Below are 19,307 nucleotides of genomic sequence, written 5' to 3' on the forward strand. Positions count from 1 at the left end.
TATATACACAGTTGTTTTGAACACTTTGTGTTTCTTATTACTGTGAACATATTTCCTGTATTGTCTTGTTATATCTGAATAAAGAGACTGAGAAATAAATATGCATTATCATTACAGCCATGCACAGCTAAACTAATGGACTTTTGCACAGTACTTTAGGGTGACAACTTGGTTTAAGGTTAGGGTAAATCTCCAGGATATGAATGTAAGTCAATGTAAAGTCCCCACGAGGAATGAAAACAAATGTGTTTGTGTGAGTCTGAACCTGATGAGCACCAGAGGGCTCATCCTTGACCAGAGCCAAGCATAGAGACCAGAGTTCTTTCCATGTCGTCTTAGTCTGAACATAAATTATCCATCGGGTCAAGCATGGTAATCAAGCTGCTCCTGCAAGCCTTATTACAGTGTTGGTCATTTCTTGGTCAACTCCAGTTGCATGGAAAACAGAGAAGTTAGCGTGTTTAATGGACTCAGGGAAGGTTGGGTGAATTAAGGGCCTTACAAAGCAGCAGCAGCTGATACAGCACAAGCAGGCTCACAGAGAGGTGCTCGGTCACTGGAGGACTTGGATGATGAGATCCTGATCAGAAAAAGTAATATTTAAAGAAGGGACAGAGGAGGACATAGATATACAAATAGGCTGAGCATAATGAAAATGATATGGCTCCTAGTTTGAAGTATAGCTTTGAGTTTAGTTCAAATGAACCAATTCAATTAACACCCTTTTAAGACAGAATCACTTTTCCATGAATTGGCTAGTCATACCTGTACAGGGAATGGCCAGGAATGGAAAGACGTGTGTTTACTACAATGTGAATATAACTTGAGGATGTGACAAAATATCCCGTTGCTTTTATCCAACTAGATATGATGAGGCTGAAGTATTGCTGTGGAAGACTTAGTAAACTACTGAGCAATGCTGCACCCCTGTGGATGATTTTCATGTTAACACAACAAAAAAAGTCTAAAAGACTGACACAGTGGGGAAGTTGTTCGGTGGGTGTAACTTAACATCTGGAGGAGAGCCACAAAAATTCCAGCAGGACTAGTGAACAACATAACACAATAAAATGTAACACCAACCTGTCAGGAGGAGATTTTAGACCCAGTAAAAGTTTTCAAAAGACGTGAACTGGTTTGTGTAATTGATCTTACACGTAAAAGTTGGTTTATTTGTTATAGTCAGGTCATCACGGGCACAGCCCCTATAAACAGCTGTAGCTTTTGTAACTTTGAGGGAACTTTCTATAGTCTGATAAAATAATCCAGGGGTTGTCATGAGGGTAATCTCATTTATGTCTCCTTATTTTTATTTTATTTTGTTTGTTTTTTGTGATCTGGAAATTTAGCTGGTCCAGTGGCTAGGGAGTGCCTGAGTTTTTTCCAATCATGTTTGGAGGAGCAAGGAGGAATCCTGCAGAGGGAAAGTCTTTTATGTGCTCTGGCACTTCATCACCACGACTTTACAGACACAGCTCACGTGTTTCATTATTACAACAAATTTGAACTTGAATTTGTTTCTATTACATGGAAAACATTAATGTAGTGGACTTCTGTTAACTGTAGGTTTGATTAACAAAGGAATTAAGTTGCCCATACAGTAAGATTTTCAAGATGCAACAGAAGGAGAGCTCTTAAATATCTTACTATGTATTGCTGGTATGTTTTTTTGTCCTGGTCATTGAGTTGGATATGCATACTCTCCACCCTTTTTAATCTGATTAACCAAGCAACAACAACACAGTTTTCATCATTTATCACAAACAGTATCCACCAGGATATCTTTTATCTTTACCTTTTTTTCCAGCTTTGACCATTAGTTTTGAAACCTATCTGAAAGCCTCCAACTTAATGAACTGCAATACTGAATTGCAGGAGTATCGCTTTAAAATCCCTGTTCCATATCCTGCCTGCATATGTCAACAGGGCACAACCTGTTTCTTAAAATCCATTCATCAGTTCATGAGCTACAAACCAGCAGTATCCTACTACTAACCTCAAACATCAACTATAGAGGGCTGTAGACAAAACTAAATCAGGCACAGGGTGAGAACCATCCCCTTATGTCCCCTGAGGGCTCTAACATCACCTTGAACTGAGAGGAAGACTGTGTGAAGCCTTGCCAAGTCTATGAACATGACCTGAGGAGGGTATGTGACAGTTAGGGGAGGAAGCAGAGGATGTAGGGTAGATGAAGGAGATGCTGCTCCCTGCATTGCAGACAAGACAAATGATGCACAGACAGATGGCACTTGACATCCCTGCCATATTTAGTTGGCTTCCAGTTACAATAACATGACTGCGGATCAGTGGATTCTTATGGCTTCCATCATGTCACACAATGATGGAAACAGTGTGCTGACCAGTGCATGATGTTTGCTACTACAAGACCTCCACTCCTATAATTCATTATCATTATAATTAAATAGACAATGGATTAAACTAAGGGTTGGGTGCGTTTCTCCAGTGGCCACATGGTGGTGGTGTAGTTCAACAGGGAGCAGTGGAGCTGGTGCTGGGGGCCAAAGATTTAACTCGTATGCCAGTAAACCACATCAGTCACAGTGGAGTTACTAATATGTAAAGCATGCAGGGGGCAGCAGAGACAGCATGAGAGTGCAATTGCCAAGACCTGACCTTGGACTGGAAACAAACCAGACTGCATCACATATTAACTGGTAATTGGGGGGATAAAGGAGCACACTGCGAAATATAATATGTAGTAAACTATTGAACAGAAAGATGGAAAAACAGGTGGTGACATGAATTTCCAGCGTATCAAACTACAGATCTGTTCGGTCACACAATAGCTGTGGCGTCTGATTTGTTGATGTGACCATAATGGGAACAGGCTCAAGGTTTAGCTGTTAAATTACAACCCCAAATCAGAGCAAGTTGAGACAGTAGGTAAAATCAAAATGAAAACTAAAAATAGTGATTTGTTAATTACTTGTGTCCTGTATTACATTGAAAACAATGCAGCAGCAAATGATTTGATGTGATACCTCATCAATTTTATTCTTTGTTCACAATAAACACTGACTTCAATCCTGATGCCTGCAACACATTCCAAAAACAGTTGGGCTGGCTGCATTTCAGGCCCAGTAATGAGGTAAAACAATGAACTGATCATTCCATTTGAAACAGGTGATGTCAACAGGTGACTGCATCATGATTTGGTACAAAAGTGGCATCCAGGAAAGGCCGAGCCCTTTAGGAGCAAAGATGGGCCGAGGACCACCAGTTTGACAACATATGTGTGAGAAAATTATTGAAATGTTTAAAAACAATGTTATTATTAAAAACAATGTTCCTCAAAGAAAGATAGGAAGGATTTGGATATGTCACCCTCTATGGGGCATAACATCATTAAAAGATTCCAGGAATCTGGAGGGATTTCAGTGTGTAAAGGACAAGGGAGCAAGTCTAAGCTGGATGACCGTGGTCTCTGATCCCTCAGAAGCCACTGCATCAAGAATCGTCACTCTTCTATGAGCGATATAACCACATGGGCTCAGGATTAGTTTGGCAGACCTGTGTCAGACACTACATTATGTAGTTACATCCATAAATACTGTTTAAAATTGTACTGTGCCAAAAAGAAACCCTATGTCAACATTGTCCAGAGGTGCAGTCGACTGCTCTGGGCTCAGTGTATCTAGGACGGACCATTACACAGTGGAAATGTGTACTGTGGTCAGATGAATCAGTGTTTCAGATGTTTTTTTTTTTTGGAGGAAATGGACGCTGTGTGCTCCAGACCAAAGATGAAACAAACCATCAAGACTGTTACCACAAGTCCAAAAGCCAGGGTCTGTCATGGTCTGGGGTTGTGTCAGTGCCCTTAGCAAAGGTGACTTACACTTCTGTGATGGCTCCATTAATGCTGTAAAATACAGAGAGATGTTGGAGCCACATGTGTTGCCTTCAAGACGACATCTCTTCCAGTGACGTCCATGCAAATTTCAACAAGACAATGCAAAACCTCATCCTGCACATTACCAAGGCCTGGCTGTGGAGGAAAAGGGTGTGAGTACTGGACTGGCCTGTCTGCAGCCCTGACCTGTCCCCAACAGAGAATGTGTCTCAGTTTGAAACACAAACTCTGTCAACAAAGACTCAGGACTGTTGAGCACCTTAAGACTTGTTTGCAGGAATAATGGGACAAAATGCCACCTGACACATTTAATCACTTGGTGTCCTCAGTCTGTAAATGTCGTGAAAAGGAACAGCAACATCACACAGCTGGTCAAGAAGGCCCAACGGCAGCTGTACTTCCTGAGGAGGCTGAGGAGGTTTGGCATGTCACCTAGGATCCTTTGCAACTTCTACAGCTGCATCGTCAAGAGCATCTTGACCAGCTGCATCACCGTCTGGTATGGCAGCACTACTGCTATGGACCACAAACGCCTGCAGAGAGTGGTAAAGACTGTGGAGAAAATCACCAGGACTCCACTGCCCTCTCTGCAGAGCATTTACCACCGTAGGGTGTGTAGGAAAGCTGCCTCCATTCTCAAAGATCCCACCCACCCCCAGCACGGACTGTTCGCCTCCCTACCCTCTGGCTGGAGGTTCAGAAGTGTGAAATGTAGGACCTCTAGACTGAAAAACTTTTTCTTTCCCTCTGCCATCAGACTCCTAAACAGTGGAGGAGTTTAATACCAGGAAATATGTGATGTACTGTTTACATTCTCAGTTTGCACATGCATAATTGCACAATGACTGTTGACTGCTGCACATGCTGCTCCCATGCAGCATACATTCTGTTATATTCTTGTATTTTTTTTATTATATTGCTGCATTTGCTGCTTAAAGTGTCTTAGATTTAGTGTTACTTATTTATTTACTTTACATTTCATTTGTATTTTGTGGCATTCACGTGGACGGCAAAGTAAGAATTTCATTGTACAGGGAAACACGTTTCCTAACTGTGCATATGACAAATAAACACTTTGACCTTGACCTTGACTTTTACTGTCTACTTCTTTTGGAATGTGTTGCAGGGACCAGAACTGAATTGAATGTTTGTTTTTAACAATGGAATCAAATTGATGAGGTGTCACATCAAATAATGTGCTGCTGTATTGTTTTTAATGTAATATAGGACACAGATGAGTTACAAAGCATTATTTTCAGTGTTAATTTTGATTTTACATACTGTCCCAACTTTTTCTGATTTGAGGTTGTAAATTAAGCAAAAACTCCCATAAGTTCAGTCATTACTGGTAAATTACCTTATATTTTATAGTTTAGGTGTGAGCTGCTTGATGGAGGGTGATGGTGGCGGGTTGTCTGTGTTTTTGTTAAAAATAATAAATGCTTTTTTGTTTTTAATCTTGGAAATTAATGACTGTTTTGGTGCATGAAAAACAGACTGATACCTCCAGAAGTAAATGGGTTTTTCATTCATTTACTAAAAATATCTATGTTGCATCAAACGGAATTAATTTGGGTAAGAAATAAATCTGATTTTTGAATGAATTTCATTTCAAATTTGAAATGTTTTAAGATATGATCGTTCAGCCTGACATGGTGTATTAGTCTACCATGTGAAATAGATGGAGTTTGGGGGAATTGTTGGATTCTCCTTATTAGAGTCTTTCTTTTGTTAGTGTTTTTATCATTTATGTTTGATTTGTGTTTTTTGTGATAACAGTGTTTAGGAAATAAATGGTTCTAAAGTCATTTTAGAACTGTAGACAGGAATAAAACTGTTTTGTCCACCAGAGTGAAAATCTGAGATGGCCAAAGTAAGAAAGAAAAGCCAATGTATTCTCTTCCATTTAGATTTTTGTAACTCCATTTACTTTTCTTTGTAAGAAAGCCTCTCGTGAAAACACTGCAGTGAAGCTCTTGATATATCCAAACAGAACACATCCCTGACTCCAGTGCTTGCCAATGAAGTTGAGAGTTTTTACAGATTTCAGCATCACAGATCTTGGCTTGTTGTAGGATCCTCAGACAGGCCCTTCTAAAACACCGGGAATGTTTCTTTTTTTAAGAGCCTTGAGACTTTAAAAGAGCCTGTCTGGTGAGAAGAGTTCACACTGTGTTGTATAAATTCAATAAGGCGTTATTTTGTTTTTCTTTTTTAACGCGTAAAATAAAGTGTATTTTTGTATTATGATGCATATGAATGTACATGAACTCATGTGTAATGAACTGTATGTGTATATGTACACGTCTGTCTATATAAAGGCTCGCACATACCTTATATATTTGTGTATCTGTTGTATACAGTGTGGACTGTCTTAATGTATATCTATATTTATGTGTAAATCTTTACATTCTGTATATTTTGCCATATATGTATTCTCTATTCTGATATAATGCTTTTAATGTTTTGGCTTTTATCAATTGATTTCTAACCACATGCTACCATTTGTAGCAGTTTTCTATCCATTTCAGCTTCTCACCATCTATCATGGGTTGAGAGAAACTAACAGTTTGGGGCACTTGTACTTTCTTTGAACATTTGCTGACCCATTTCAAGGGAAATGTTAGATTTTTTACGCACTAAATTTGTGACACATGAAGTTAGGTTCTTAGCAATTTACATTGTTACATAATAACGTATCATAGTATATATATTACTGTCAATGCGAGGTAAATCAGTTTACACTAGCCAGTCAGTGGCAGCTAAAGGACCTTTAACGTTAACACGGCTTATATACAAAAAGAATGTAACTATAATTGAGTCAGAATATGTTAGAATGAGTCGTTTTACAAATTTGCAAAGCTTTGAATACACGGATTGTGATGATGTCACAACATTTTAGACACTTTCACCACTTACTGCAGCACACTGACATTGTTTGAACAGAGTCTAACCAGTTTTTGTCAAGAAACTCCTATCCTGAGTTTGTCCAAACCTAACTGGTATAGTTACCAGCTGGCTGATGGGTCTAAATAAATCAAACGCCTCCATGACAGAGAATACCAGACCATAGAAAGCGGAGTCGTACGCGAACAGGAACGTTTAGGCAACACACAAACATTTTAATTTGGATCACACACAGGCGCGCGCAAGCACATACACACACATGGAGAGGCTCCTCACTCCGACTCGGCAACCCTCAAAATACCCACATGTTCGTGCAGCGGAAGTTTTCAAGCAACCTTATCTGAAGCTTTATCTGAGTTGGAGATGTGCTGCAGAAAGACGGGTCAAAGGGGACCGCGGGGCTTCTGCAGGACGAAGCATTAGGGATATGAAACACATGCCAGACCTGTCATGTTCAATTTACAGTTGACGGAAAAGTGTTTTTTCTTTACTTTGTTGGATAATTTAGCCACAAAGAATCGTTTGAAATTTTTCTTTTTTAAACAATTAAAGACAGAAAGCAGGAAAACCTGTTATTTTGCTCCTCAAAACTGCGCAAGGCCAGTGGAAATCAGTCACGATGCAAACATTTTCCCATGTCTTCCTCCCCACCACCCCACCACCCCCCGGTGCGTTTACTTTATTTCGCCAATTATTACAGCGAGGGTCGGGACAGTGTTGACTCTCAGTGCGCCTGAGAAAGATTTTACAGCCATTCATCAGCTCGCGAGGCGCACAAATAGTCTTTAAAACTATAAACACCATCGCTGGATCGGAGACGGGGGGACCCATTTACCCCGTGGCTGCGCTAAACGCTGAAGATAAAACAAACGATAATACTGTCTGTCTCCTGTGACCGTCTCCACAGGCATTACTGGTGGGTTTTGTGCCAACAGTACGGGGGGGAGGACAACGACGACACGTGTAGGCCATGCGTCATTACGCACAGTAGTCTCCATTTTACTGCTGTCCGGAGAAATAATTTGTACATTGTTAATGTGAATACATAAATTATTGATTGTATACTAATTTTACATATCACATAACTCACCCCAAAACCACCAACACTGTAAAATTAAACGTTTAAAAGAAAGAAAAGTGATTTTTTGTTTGTTTGTTTGTTTTGGTTAAAACCTGGGTGTCATATATGACACTTCTTAAGGATAACCTGGCCTGCGGCGTGGGTGGGAGGGTATGTGTGTGCAGGTTTGTTGTCATCTGTTATCACGTGCTGATAAGGCCGACAGTGGCTCCACAATCTCTTGGAGGCAGACGGCAGAATGTGTCGCTCCTGGTTTCAGGTTCCGTGTTCAGGGACCCAACCTGTTGTCTGCTCCTCTCTGTCTTGAGGCTTGTCTGCTCCGTTTCCCGTATGATGACGGACAGAGCGACACCCCAAAACAAATGCTCACGCGCACGATCACGCTTATCAGTTCCACTGACCCTTGTTATTTCCTCTTATTATAATGCACATTTTGACGCTTTGGTTGTTAGTATATGATTCATCTATAGAGACTTGTAAAATATTTCTCTTGGTACTGGATGTGTGTAAACATGCGCCCGTAGAATTACTGGAAACGCTGTTGCACTGTGCGTAATAACGCATTACAAAGCTGAGAAAAATCAACCTAACAGGGTACTTATAATTTCACTTAATTTAAGCATTTTATAAGTCATGGTTATTCCAAGCTGGGGCAGAAAAAAAGCAGATCTCTCCACAGAGTCAAGAACTTCGCTTTGAAATGAGAATTAGATGTGGTTGGGTTGCAGTGAATGAACACATGTAGGCACAAAATCAACATCAGGCCTAACATGTACCAGACATCACTTTACGTCATAAAATGGAGTACCACTGACTCCCCCCTTCCTCCCTCACTCTCTCCCACCTCCTCGTCCCTGCGTCACTGGGAGGAGAGGGGGGTCAAGAAAATAGTTTGGAGACAGAGTTGACATTCAAAATGCACTCTTCACTCAAGACAAGTCTGCTATACAAAACTAATACTTAAATCCAGTAAATATTTCCAGAAAGGAGAGGGAGTTTGTTGATGTCTTTTGGTTTCCTTCATATGACAGGTTAATAGCTTTTCTTTTTGAGCTCTTGGCCATGTTTCCCAGCCCCAGCACGTCCACTCCCTTCTCTGTAAAGGATATATTAAACCTGGAGCACAGTCATGACGTTATGGTGTCTTCTCTGGACGTTTCTTCTCGTATGGACTGCTGCACGGTGCCGACATCCTCCTCCTCCTCCTGCATGCTGGCCCGCATGAAGCAGGAGCCTCTCCGGGACATGTCCGCCGCCGTCGCCTCCGCCACACTGTTTGGAGAAGACCCCCACGAGTCCAGAGCAGGCAGGGGCAATGCACTCAACTTTGCTACTACCTTTTATGGGAAATCCCTCATTGAGATGGACATAGTTAAGGATGCGAAATCAGAGACGTTAGAGGGAAGACGCCGCAAAGGTGAGCTGATGAGAAGAGAACAGTTTGTAAGCCCTTTGAAAAATCAGGCCTACACGGTCCTTGATTGTGCACAACGGAACAGATGCACCTAGAAACAGCTCCACTAAAACAATGAGCACAAGTAGGAAACACGTTTCTATCTGCATGCACACGTTTAAACAGAACTCTTAAATTTAAGCACATATAGAAGTTAAGCTGGTTAGTTTTCTTTAGATCTGCTAGACTATCCATAAATTAGTCATTAAAATCTGTTGGGGCCTAGTTGCATTGCACATTGTAGAGTTATTTAATAACGTGTTACATGCGTGAAAGTTGCATGTAAAGATGTCTTTTTTCCTAAGCTTACACTGAATGTATGATGGGTGTCAAAAAGAACCACCAAATTTGTAAGATAATTTTACAAATTACTATTATTATTATTATTGGTGTTGTTGGTAGAAGTGGAAAAATAACTAATAAGGAAAATGACAATAAAATTTGCTTCTGTGTCAAGAAGATACATTTGATGATAGGCTACTTATTTTTTAATTTAATCATTTTTTCTTTGCCTGGTTTAATCAGAAGAGTTCAGTGCTCCGGCCGAGCCTGCAGAGCACATAAAAACGGAGGATCCGGACCGACCAAAACCCCGGAGACGCAGGAAGCCGCGGGTCCTCTTCTCCCAGGCGCAGGTGTACGAGTTGGAGCGCCGCTTCAAGCAGCAGAGATACCTGTCCGCCCCGGAGAGAGACCACCTGGCCGGGGTGCTCAAACTCACCCCGACCCAGGTGAAGATCTGGTTCCAGAACAGGAGGTACAAGTGCAAGCGACAGAGGCAGGACCAGAGCCTGGAGATGGTGTCCCTGCCGCCGCCGAGGAGAGTGTCGGTGCCGGTGCTGGTACGGGATGGCAAACCCTGCCTGGCGGCAGACACGGCCACCTACAACCCCTCCTACAGCATGGGTCACATCAACCATTTCACGTATAACAACTACCCGGCTTTCACTAACTACACCAGTCCCGACTGCAACACAAACTATGCCTGTAATTACCCTGCTGCTTCAATGCAAGGGCCGTCCAACAACGGGAACTATATAAACTTTGGGGTCGGGGACCTGAACAATGTCCAGAACACATTCTCCTCCAGCAACGGGGTGTCCTCACTACATGGCATTAGGACGTGGTAAACCAGGGACAATGCATTCAATAGGCTACTCGTGTTAAGTTTAACGGGGTTATTTTGTGACTGCATGCATTTTTAAATGTGTCGAGATTTTGCGTAGTTTGTGTAACTTCTCTTGTTTTTTTTTAATAACCTTGGCTACTTTTGGTAGTTTTTGCTTTCAGCGACTGTTTCTTTCTGACTAGCCCACATTTCCATTTATTTCCGTGACATTAGCGCACGGCCAGGTAAAATCGACAAAATCACAATAAATAAAGTTGCAATAGTTGATTTTAATTATAATAAATGTGCCCTAACAATTTCTATTTCTTTATCTTGGACCTCATTTTTAAGTGGGCGACGATGTAAAATACAAACTAAGGGTAATATTTTAGGCTATTGCACATTAAAACATTGCCTATTTATCATTATTATTATTATTATTTCTGACGTAACAATGTGTTTTACCCACCTTGTAATTGGTTCTGGCTACCAATACACATAAAAACAACAACATGAACTCTAATTTGACACCGTAGTTGAACTGGTCACTTTGTAGCTGCGCATAAAGGAGTGTAAGGCCTGTACAATGGTACATATGGTGTGTGTCTGCTTAAAATGTTCAAGTGGCTTTTAGGAGGCTTCCTTCAATATGCCTAAACAGGTTAAACGGTTGTTAAAACGTGACACGTTTTACAACCCGTTGTCAGCCTTATGTACACTCCACACATGGAGAGACGTCAGCGAGCCAGACCTCATCCTTCATCATTATTATTATTATTATTATTTTAAACTCTGGTTCTAGTAAGAAAATGCCATGGATATTTTGATTTTCATTCATTGTACTGCAAAAAGATTCCACATACGTAACCTGTCAAATGAATGAATGCCACCAATATTTTCTCTGTATTAAATATGAAAACCAACTGAAGACCTGATCCAAGACATGTATCCATTTTTGGAGACTGTACTTGATTATTAAAGATGACTTTTTTTGAAACTTTGTCTGCTCTGCTCAGTCTTTATTGTGTCTTATTTGAAAAGGCAACAAGACTAGTTTAACTGGGCGCCCACTCGGCTGTAAAAATGCACAGGTAATGTTTGTAATAACTACTGAACAAAGCTCTGTCCAAATGCAAAACTGCCTATAGATCCCCTTTAGCTGTGTGGTGCCCGTGTTTACGATATTAGCTTGGAGATGCGAACACCCCCCTCAGACCTGAAACCCACTTGTCAAGATACAAAACCAAACACTTGATGGACACCATCACAGTGCTAAATGCAATAATAGTCCAATTTGCTTGACAGAGAGCCAGAGGCCTTGTCTAAGTGTGCAGTTATATGAACAGGCTAGAAACTGGCTCTGCCCAACTGCCCCACTTTACATGAGTAAGAGATGCTTAGGCATCTCTCAGGACTCTCCACACATACTCTGTTTCTTCTATCACACTTTAAACCATGCAAAAACACATGTGACACACATGTCAAACATTAAGTCAAAAGACTGTTTATTGATCAACAATACTGACAACAGTTGCATTAAATAAACAAAACAGCAGTGCCAGGCAATGGCATAAAGGGGAGCAAGGTCATGTAGCTCCCCTGGCCACCCTCTCCTGTGAGGTGTTGAAAAGGCACCGTCAGATAACAGCGCCACACAAACCTAAAAATATCCCCCCTCGCCCCCCACACACGCTGGAAAGGGAGAGGGATACGGTTTGGAATAATCTGCTTTTCCGGGTCTTATCTGAAGAAAGGCAGAGATGCATGCTGCTCTATCTCGACCAGTGTGATCACTGCCACTGCTTTTCTGATCTTTTCTGCTCTGCTGCAGGCCAGGGCCAAGTTAACACGCACTTACTTTGAATCAGTTTTTTTTTAGTTTACAGGACATCTAAAAAAATAATAATAATAATAGGCACAATCTGAAATGCACATGGTACCATTCTGATTACTGGGTTAGTGAAAGAGTGAGGGTTCAGTCATACTGAAAGAAAAAACTCATTTCAGTGTTTCTGTTCTCATTATAACCTACAGTAATTATACAAATATTATAAATAACAAAAATCTTCATATTCATAAAAACATGACTTGCACAGTGACTATATAAAAACTATAATGGTTTGGTGAAAACAAGTTACTGAGGAATATAAGAGCCTTCTCTGTGTTACACACACAGTTTCCAACCACAATCACACTAAGCATTGTATTTGGCAATATTGTCTTCATGCAAACAACAGTTTGCTGCCGAGGAGGAAAGGTGGTTCTTGTTTTGTGCTCAGACATACACTGATTTATTAGTACATCATTTTCCTTATTTTTAAAATCTTAAACTGACTCCATTGTGTGTGCACATCTGATAAATATGGAAGAAAAAACTGTACTAGACCCTTCACAGGAATGTGTAAAAGAAAAGTTTTCTATGGGTCGTCCTTCCTTTAATATGAGTTTAACCAAACAATTCATGGCATTACTAATGCTAGTGAAAGACAGAGACACCTGACACAATTTGTGCCACTGACAAGTACACTGTCTTTAATGAATTATTTGCTTTGTGTGATTAAAAGTACATAGACCAAAATCTAGATGTTAGTGTGAAGGTTCATCTTCGATATTTCTGCCTCAGCTTTGTCACAGTTCAGCCAAGTGAACGGCCACTAATGTATGATGAGTGTGTAATATGAAGCAGTAGTCAGAGCTGTTTTAAATCATGTGCACTGACTATGGAGAGTACTGTATGTGGTTATGTGAGAGCTTCTTCAGAGGTACCTACAAGAAGGGGAACAGTCTTTTCTTGAGGATATAGAGAACTGTAGCGAGGAAGAGGGCGAGCGCCAAGAAGATGAGCAGTTTATCAGTGAGTTCCCTGCGGTTGTACTTGGTAATAAGTTTCCTCCCGAGCTGGATGGTCCCTGTCATCGTCTTAAATTCCTCATTGGTTTCTTGGATTGTCCTTGAGGAGGTTGCTTCAGACATGAGAGAAAACTGAGTTCAGCACAATGCTTTTTATTGAAAGGAGGGCAAGGCTGCACACACATCATTCATACATTCATTTCAGATACAGTGCACTGAAATAGTTCAACTTTAAACAATTTACAGTATTTAAGGTTAAACTAAAATTGGTGTCCAGAAAGATATGAATCAACCTACACCCATGGTAGGAGGTCCAGTAAACAAGCACACATGCAGCTCCCCTTTAATGGATTTTAAGGTGCAGTGGCTAAGACTTTACACACTGACTGATAAATCAAGTGAAAATGACACTTGGTTACCTACAGCCCCTGTGTTGTTATTCCAGCTTCTCTACACTGTGAAGTCAAAGTGTGTTCTGTAAATTAGCCCCACCTGACACCCAGCGAAGGTTGAAAAAAAAAAGTTTTTCAAAATGCGAGTAGTCATTTCGAACAATCAGCTGTAGAAAACCTCTCCTCAGCTACACATCACTGTCCCTGAAACAGTGGCTACCAGAGCAAAGAGGCCACATTCTTTTGCATGGAGAGAGTGGGACAAACAAAACAGGGTTAACTTCAGTTTGGCTTTTTGAGATGGAGAGAGTTAAAGGACTCAGACTTGGTTCAGATGCGGTGTTCTTTCTGAATGTGTTGGTATCTAAAGCTGATGTGTTTGCTTTGTTAACATTAGTAATCATTCATGGTCATAATTTTGCATTTGTATTGAATTAATATGATTTTAATTTCTGAGTAACTGGAGCTCTGCGTAATGTTTGTGCTTTGTGTCACCCAGCATTGTTGAACTGTCAGCCTTGTCACTTGACATTGCACTGCTGATATGCTGATATGCTTGTTATTCAGCAAATGCTAGCTTTGGACTGGAAGCTGCCTCTTGTACAGTTTGTCACAACCAAGCGACCATAGTTCATGTGTTAGTTTTAGGAAAAGACGGGAAGAGCAAAGAAAGAAGAAGGGTAAGCAGTGGTTTATGGTGCGAGTCTGCGTCTTAGTAGACCCTCTGGTAGCTTTAAATATGAATCAAACCATATCCAAAACCAGTAAACAATTATATTTTATGTATAATGTCTATGGTAGAAAGCTATTAGTAAATTTAGTAACACACTGCTAATAGGCTCTTTACACCAAACGATTCCATCACTAACCTAGTGACGTTGTAGTCTCCTCGCTCTGCTGAACCTGCTGGGCCATCATCCGGCTGACGCTCATTAGATTTTCTGTAATGTCACTGGTTGTCTGAGCCAGGCCCTCTTTGGTTATTTTCCTGAGAAAGAGATCCAAAAATGCTCTTAGTGCTAATTAAAACAATTCCTATAAAAAAAAAATTAAAATAAGAGAAAAAATGTATTTTTGTAATTTCAACACTGACTGAATTTAATTCATTGTTCAAAAACATTTTGACAAGACATTGATCTGATCTTTATTTCTCAATGCCTCTTGTTTATGAGCCTGTCTCTCTAAACAGTATAGGACACGTTGTCTGACAGCTCACCTCTGTCTCACAGCGCTATCGGCTCCACTAAGAAGTGCCTGCTTTTCCATATTGTCTATGGACAGTTTGCAGGCCAGGTTGGCTTTCCTCCAAGCTGTCTGGTTACTGTGAAATACACAAAAATAAAGTAATCAGAAAACAGAGGGCAAGACTACATTATCTTTCATACATCTCGACACAAGTTTGGGCAGTAATATTAACACAAAAATGATGGGATATACAGTGCATAATTCACAAATTAAATGGTAAATGTTTTGCTCTAAAAGACATACCTCAGCATCTGTTTTCTGTGTCCCTCTACCTGACTGATCAAAGCTTGCTTGTCTGACTCTTTGTCCTGCTCCATCGCCATCTGCTCTAAATCCTTTCAACATAACAAAATAACACCCATTACATATTTAATCACAAGTGCAAGCATTTGATACTGAACTTGTGCATGATGTTTGCATAAATTTTCACAAAGCAGTATTGGCCTACAATATTTCTCACCTGGATCCGTGATCTGAAGTTATGAAAACTCTTTTTCACAGCTGCATTCAGGTCTGTCAGCTTGTTGTGAGGGCCTGTGCACTCACTAATATCCTGGTGAGATACGGTATGAAGCAAGGATAAGTGAAAGACATGCCTTCTACATCCTTAAGCTACTGCGCTCTCATTTGAAAGTGCACAGAACCTCTGCTGGACAAGAAGTGTTTTGACAATTTGTGTTGCTCCAGAGCGTTAACAACGAATGGAATTTATCTGCTTTACAGAAAATCTAGTTTCACCCTACAGATGAAATACAAACATCACTATATAATAAAATGAAATTAAAATGGCAATATGTTGTGAATATTATGTTAAATAACAGCTCTACTATAGCTAATAATTATTTTCATTGTGAACTAATTATTTTTTGGGCTGATTTTTTCAGATGAGAAAAACACCCAATATCTTGTGAAATACTGCGTTTGTCCAACCAACAGTCAGTAACATAACCTAGAAAGGCAGCCAAATAATCCTATGCACACTAGAGAAACTGAAAGTATAGGTTTGAATTTTTTTTTTATTTTTGGACTTGATAGCAGAAGGTTACACTGAACAATTGGTCGTTCAGCGATTTTTTCCAATTAATTTGCTGTAACGTTAAATAATTCTTATTTAAATAGGCTACCAGGCAGATGTTTCAGTCTATTTAAGAAAAAAAAAAACAAAAAAACAAAATATAACCCCCCTAAAAACAAGGGGTGGAAAAATAAAACCTACAATTAACATCAGTAAGCTTAGAAAAGGTGCTAGACTAGTCTTATTTAAGCAGATTTAACATTTAAACTTGGAACTCCGTGTCCGTATGACCTTTCTACCTGACAGGATCCAACGTTAGTTTTTCTAGCTAGCTCGCTGATTACAAACCATCTAAGGTTATAGCTGTTGCTTTCTTTCTTAATAAAACTTGCTTAAAATATTGGCAAGCACATTTGGCGGTCCACTTTGGATTAAAGCACTTTTACTCCACTCTTTCATCCCGGAATGCGGCTCGGCATGTAGGTAACGTTACACCGGCTGACTGCATCTCAAAACGCCAGATGTTGTAATAACGCCAGCAGTGAAAACTACGCTTCCCATAAATGACAAGTTCAGCAGCCAGCATACTGTAACGTAGCACTCAGTAATCTTACCAAATACATGTTCGCACCTGGATGAGAGCTTTAATTTCCAAGTCATACTTGAGTATTTCTTGTTCACATATTCGGACATGGACATCTGAGAACGCCATGTTGCCAACGTAGCCGGCTCAAGCTACGGGAAGCACGAAGGCAAGTTAGAACTTCGACTTTCGACTTTGCCCGTGGAGCCAACCGATTAAAATATATTAAATAACATTTAATATTAAGTCATTTATATACAGTGTATGAGTAAAACTAAAATATTACCCAGAAGCTACACAACGTTATGTACGCCACAGTGCAAAGAAATGAGTTATAACACTCTTATGTAGGCTAATTAAAATGTACTACGATAGCAAACTGCATATATTTTATACACGTCAGCACAATGAGAAAGCTATATTATTTATTATGAAAATTAAGCTATTATGGGCATCAAGGTAAGCCATTAGTGTATAAAATAGTTTTAAAAAAGAAAAAAAGAAGAAATACAAAGGTTGAGTCACAAGAGTCAATTAGGCTATTTATTCATTGGCAACGACTGAATGAATTACACACATAACTAATATTAACAGACAAAATTAGATCACATCAAATACACCACACCAGATATTTAAAGGCAACATTATAAATATTAAGACAATATACATCATAATGTAACAACAACAAACAACACCAAGTGAAGGCTGCTTTAATTTAAGATAAAGTACATCCAGTAAGATCTCTTCAGAAGTCCTTTGGGAATTATTTTTGTACAAGGCAACAGTGCGGGCATCACTCATTGATCACACAGAGATCTGAGAATAAGGCAATTCAGAAGGAACGGTCCATTGGTATGCAGCAGTGCCAGGTCCTCTTCTGCTGGCAGAAAAGGCAAAGTATTTTAGAGAAAATCAAGCCAAGCAATAAAACACCTTAACCTCAGGCTACATATAAAGCTAGTTTATATAATCCACATCAATGTGGGTTCAATGGGTTTTGCTTTCAGGGGAAGAAATTTACCTGCATGGTCAGGAGTCCTGGAAATGTAAATTAAGGCCAGTGATACTTCAGGTACCAGATGGTGTCATTGGTCAGAGCAGGCCCAAAAAGTGGGTTCAGCTGGGCCAGAATTGCTATCAACCAGCTGATGGAAAGAAAGAATATTTAGCTCACCTGTGTTGATACCAAACTACTCAGCAACAAAACTGCACATCAAAGCTCGGTGACACACTCCACTTTGCTAATACTGCCCTCTTTTGCCCATCTGATCACTGACATGAAACATGACACCATACACACTTGCACAGAGTTGTGAATATAAATAATGAATCACGAGAAAGAAACGGGCAACAACAATAAAAACCTTAATGATAACCTTTGTTTTACTGTCACAGTAAAATTAATAGTGAGTCAAAGAAGAACAGCTGAATACCAACCAAATCAATGTCCACAGCCTCAGCTACACAAATGAATGGCCACTCAGTGGAAACGAGGTCATGTATTTGTTTTATAATTTGTAACATATATTATTAGGGCTGCAATGTTTTTATCAAGTAAATGTGTGGTCTAGAAAATGGTCAAAAATGTGTAATAATCTAAAGCCCAATGTGACATTTTGAGATGTCTTGTTTTGCTGATCAACAGCCCCAAACACCAACGAATCATTTCAGAGATTTATTTTATAAACCCAATACTCACTGACGCTCCATTACTTTGGTTGAATATGTAAACCTACTATACGTGCATATGCACTTTAAAACGCATACTCCCATAAATAATGTTTAAGAAATGTCCAGGATGATCATACTTACAACAGGTAGCAGCAAGCTGCAGTTAAAATCAGCATTACGACTATCGTTCTGCGGAAATAGGAGAAAATAAGTAAAAGTGATACACTTTGCAGTTAATAACTATAAATTATTTTCAACACATCATAGGCAATTCACTAGCTAACACACAAGTTGATCTCGTGATGCGAGTGAAGGGGAAATGTGAAGCTTCCCTCGACTCACAGGACAAACGATGTCAAATTAGCTTCAGTTAGCTAACAATCCCAACTTTTACTTACGAACAAGTAATGCTAACACGCAAGGTTTACATTTGTAAAACAGAAGTAACTTTGAGAAACATTTAAAAAGTAACGGAACCTTGCACACTTTATATCTACTTGTACCAAACGAGAATCACGGGACAATTTACGAGAAAAACTCAACTTGGCTAGCGCTTTCTAGCTCACTGGAAGCTAAAGTGAAGCTAACTAACAAACTTACCCTCTGTTTGGTCCTTTGGGGATAAACCAGGGCACGACGATTCCGACAAAACCCCAAAACAGGGTTATCACAGAAATGGTGATCACAAACTTTAACGATAGTTCTGCCATGTTGGTGGTGTTCTGTTTCAAACCTAGAATAAGACAGGAATACAAACTTTTGACCTAAGACAACTTGTCTTCAGACCTGCTGCACCCGACGGAAGAGAATAGGCAGCCCGTATCACATGACCATTAGAGGAAGTACAACGAGTCCTTGTATAAACATTTGTAAAGCATGCATCGGCTTAAAATCTGGACTTGTCTATAGAACGTTTTCTGCCGATCATCCCAATATGAAACATTATTAAAGTTTAAATAAACTGGTGAATTTGCTAGTTTAAGATTTTAAAAAAATATGACAATTTCCTCCGGATATGTAAGCCCTAACCCTGTTTTTGGGATTTTCCTCGAAAAACGCATACCCAAAATGAAATGTGTATATCTCTGCAACCACAAGGTGTATTTGATTGCTCTTGGTGTCAAA

The 19,307-nt window shown here is 39.9% G+C and overlaps 3 protein-coding genes across 6 annotated transcripts; 1 reads left to right on the top strand and 2 right to left on the bottom strand.

Annotated features, from left to right (window-relative positions):
• The first annotated feature begins 8,927 nt into the window (after positions 1-8,927).
• Positions 8,928-10,448, top strand: nkx2.5 (NK2 homeobox 5). Its single transcript, XM_020589946.1, has 2 exons — positions 8,928-9,282; positions 9,844-10,448. The coding sequence occupies exons 1-2, from the start codon at positions 8,928-8,930 to the stop codon at positions 10,446-10,448; spliced, it is 960 nt and encodes a 319-aa protein (XP_020445602.1).
• A 1,501-nt stretch (positions 10,449-11,949) lies between these two features.
• Positions 11,950-16,685, bottom strand: bnip1a (BCL2 interacting protein 1a). 3 transcript variants are annotated; one of them, XM_020589957.1, is made up of 6 exons: positions 16,560-16,685; positions 15,374-15,466; positions 15,157-15,248; positions 14,885-14,989; positions 14,538-14,656; positions 11,950-13,389 (listed from the first exon to the last, which is right to left on the bottom strand). In XM_020589957.1, exons 1-6 carry the CDS (start codon positions 16,638-16,640, stop codon positions 13,193-13,195), a joined length of 687 nt encoding a protein of 228 aa, XP_020445613.1. In that variant the 5' UTR covers positions 16,641-16,685; the 3' UTR covers positions 11,950-13,192. The 3 variants fall into 3 exon arrangements, with proteins under 3 accessions (XP_020445613.1, XP_020445630.1, XP_020445622.1); XM_020589974.1 differs by having other exon boundaries at positions 16,543-16,615; XM_020589966.1 differs by lacking the exon at positions 16,560-16,685 and adding an exon at positions 16,340-16,503.
• Positions 16,686-17,205: 520 nt separating this feature from the next.
• Positions 17,206-19,225, bottom strand: atp6v0e1 (ATPase H+ transporting V0 subunit e1). 2 transcript variants are annotated; one of them, XM_020594145.1, is made up of 4 exons: positions 18,783-19,225; positions 18,324-18,371; positions 17,533-17,656; positions 17,206-17,391 (listed from the first exon to the last, which is right to left on the bottom strand). In XM_020594145.1, exons 1-3 carry the CDS (start codon positions 18,890-18,892, stop codon positions 17,563-17,565), a joined length of 252 nt encoding a protein of 83 aa, XP_020449801.1. In that variant the 5' UTR covers positions 18,893-19,225; the 3' UTR covers positions 17,206-17,391; positions 17,533-17,562. The 2 variants fall into 2 exon arrangements, with proteins under 2 accessions (XP_020449801.1, XP_020449794.1); XM_020594138.1 differs by having other exon boundaries at positions 17,206-17,388; positions 18,783-19,220.
• Positions 19,226-19,307: the final 82 nt, after the last annotated feature.

The sequence above is a fragment of the Monopterus albus genome, unplaced genomic scaffold (genome assembly GCF_001952655.1).
Source record: "Monopterus albus unplaced genomic scaffold, M_albus_1.0 scaffold2.1, whole genome shotgun sequence".
NCBI classification, from domain to species: domain Eukaryota; kingdom Metazoa; phylum Chordata; class Actinopteri; order Synbranchiformes; family Synbranchidae; genus Monopterus; species Monopterus albus.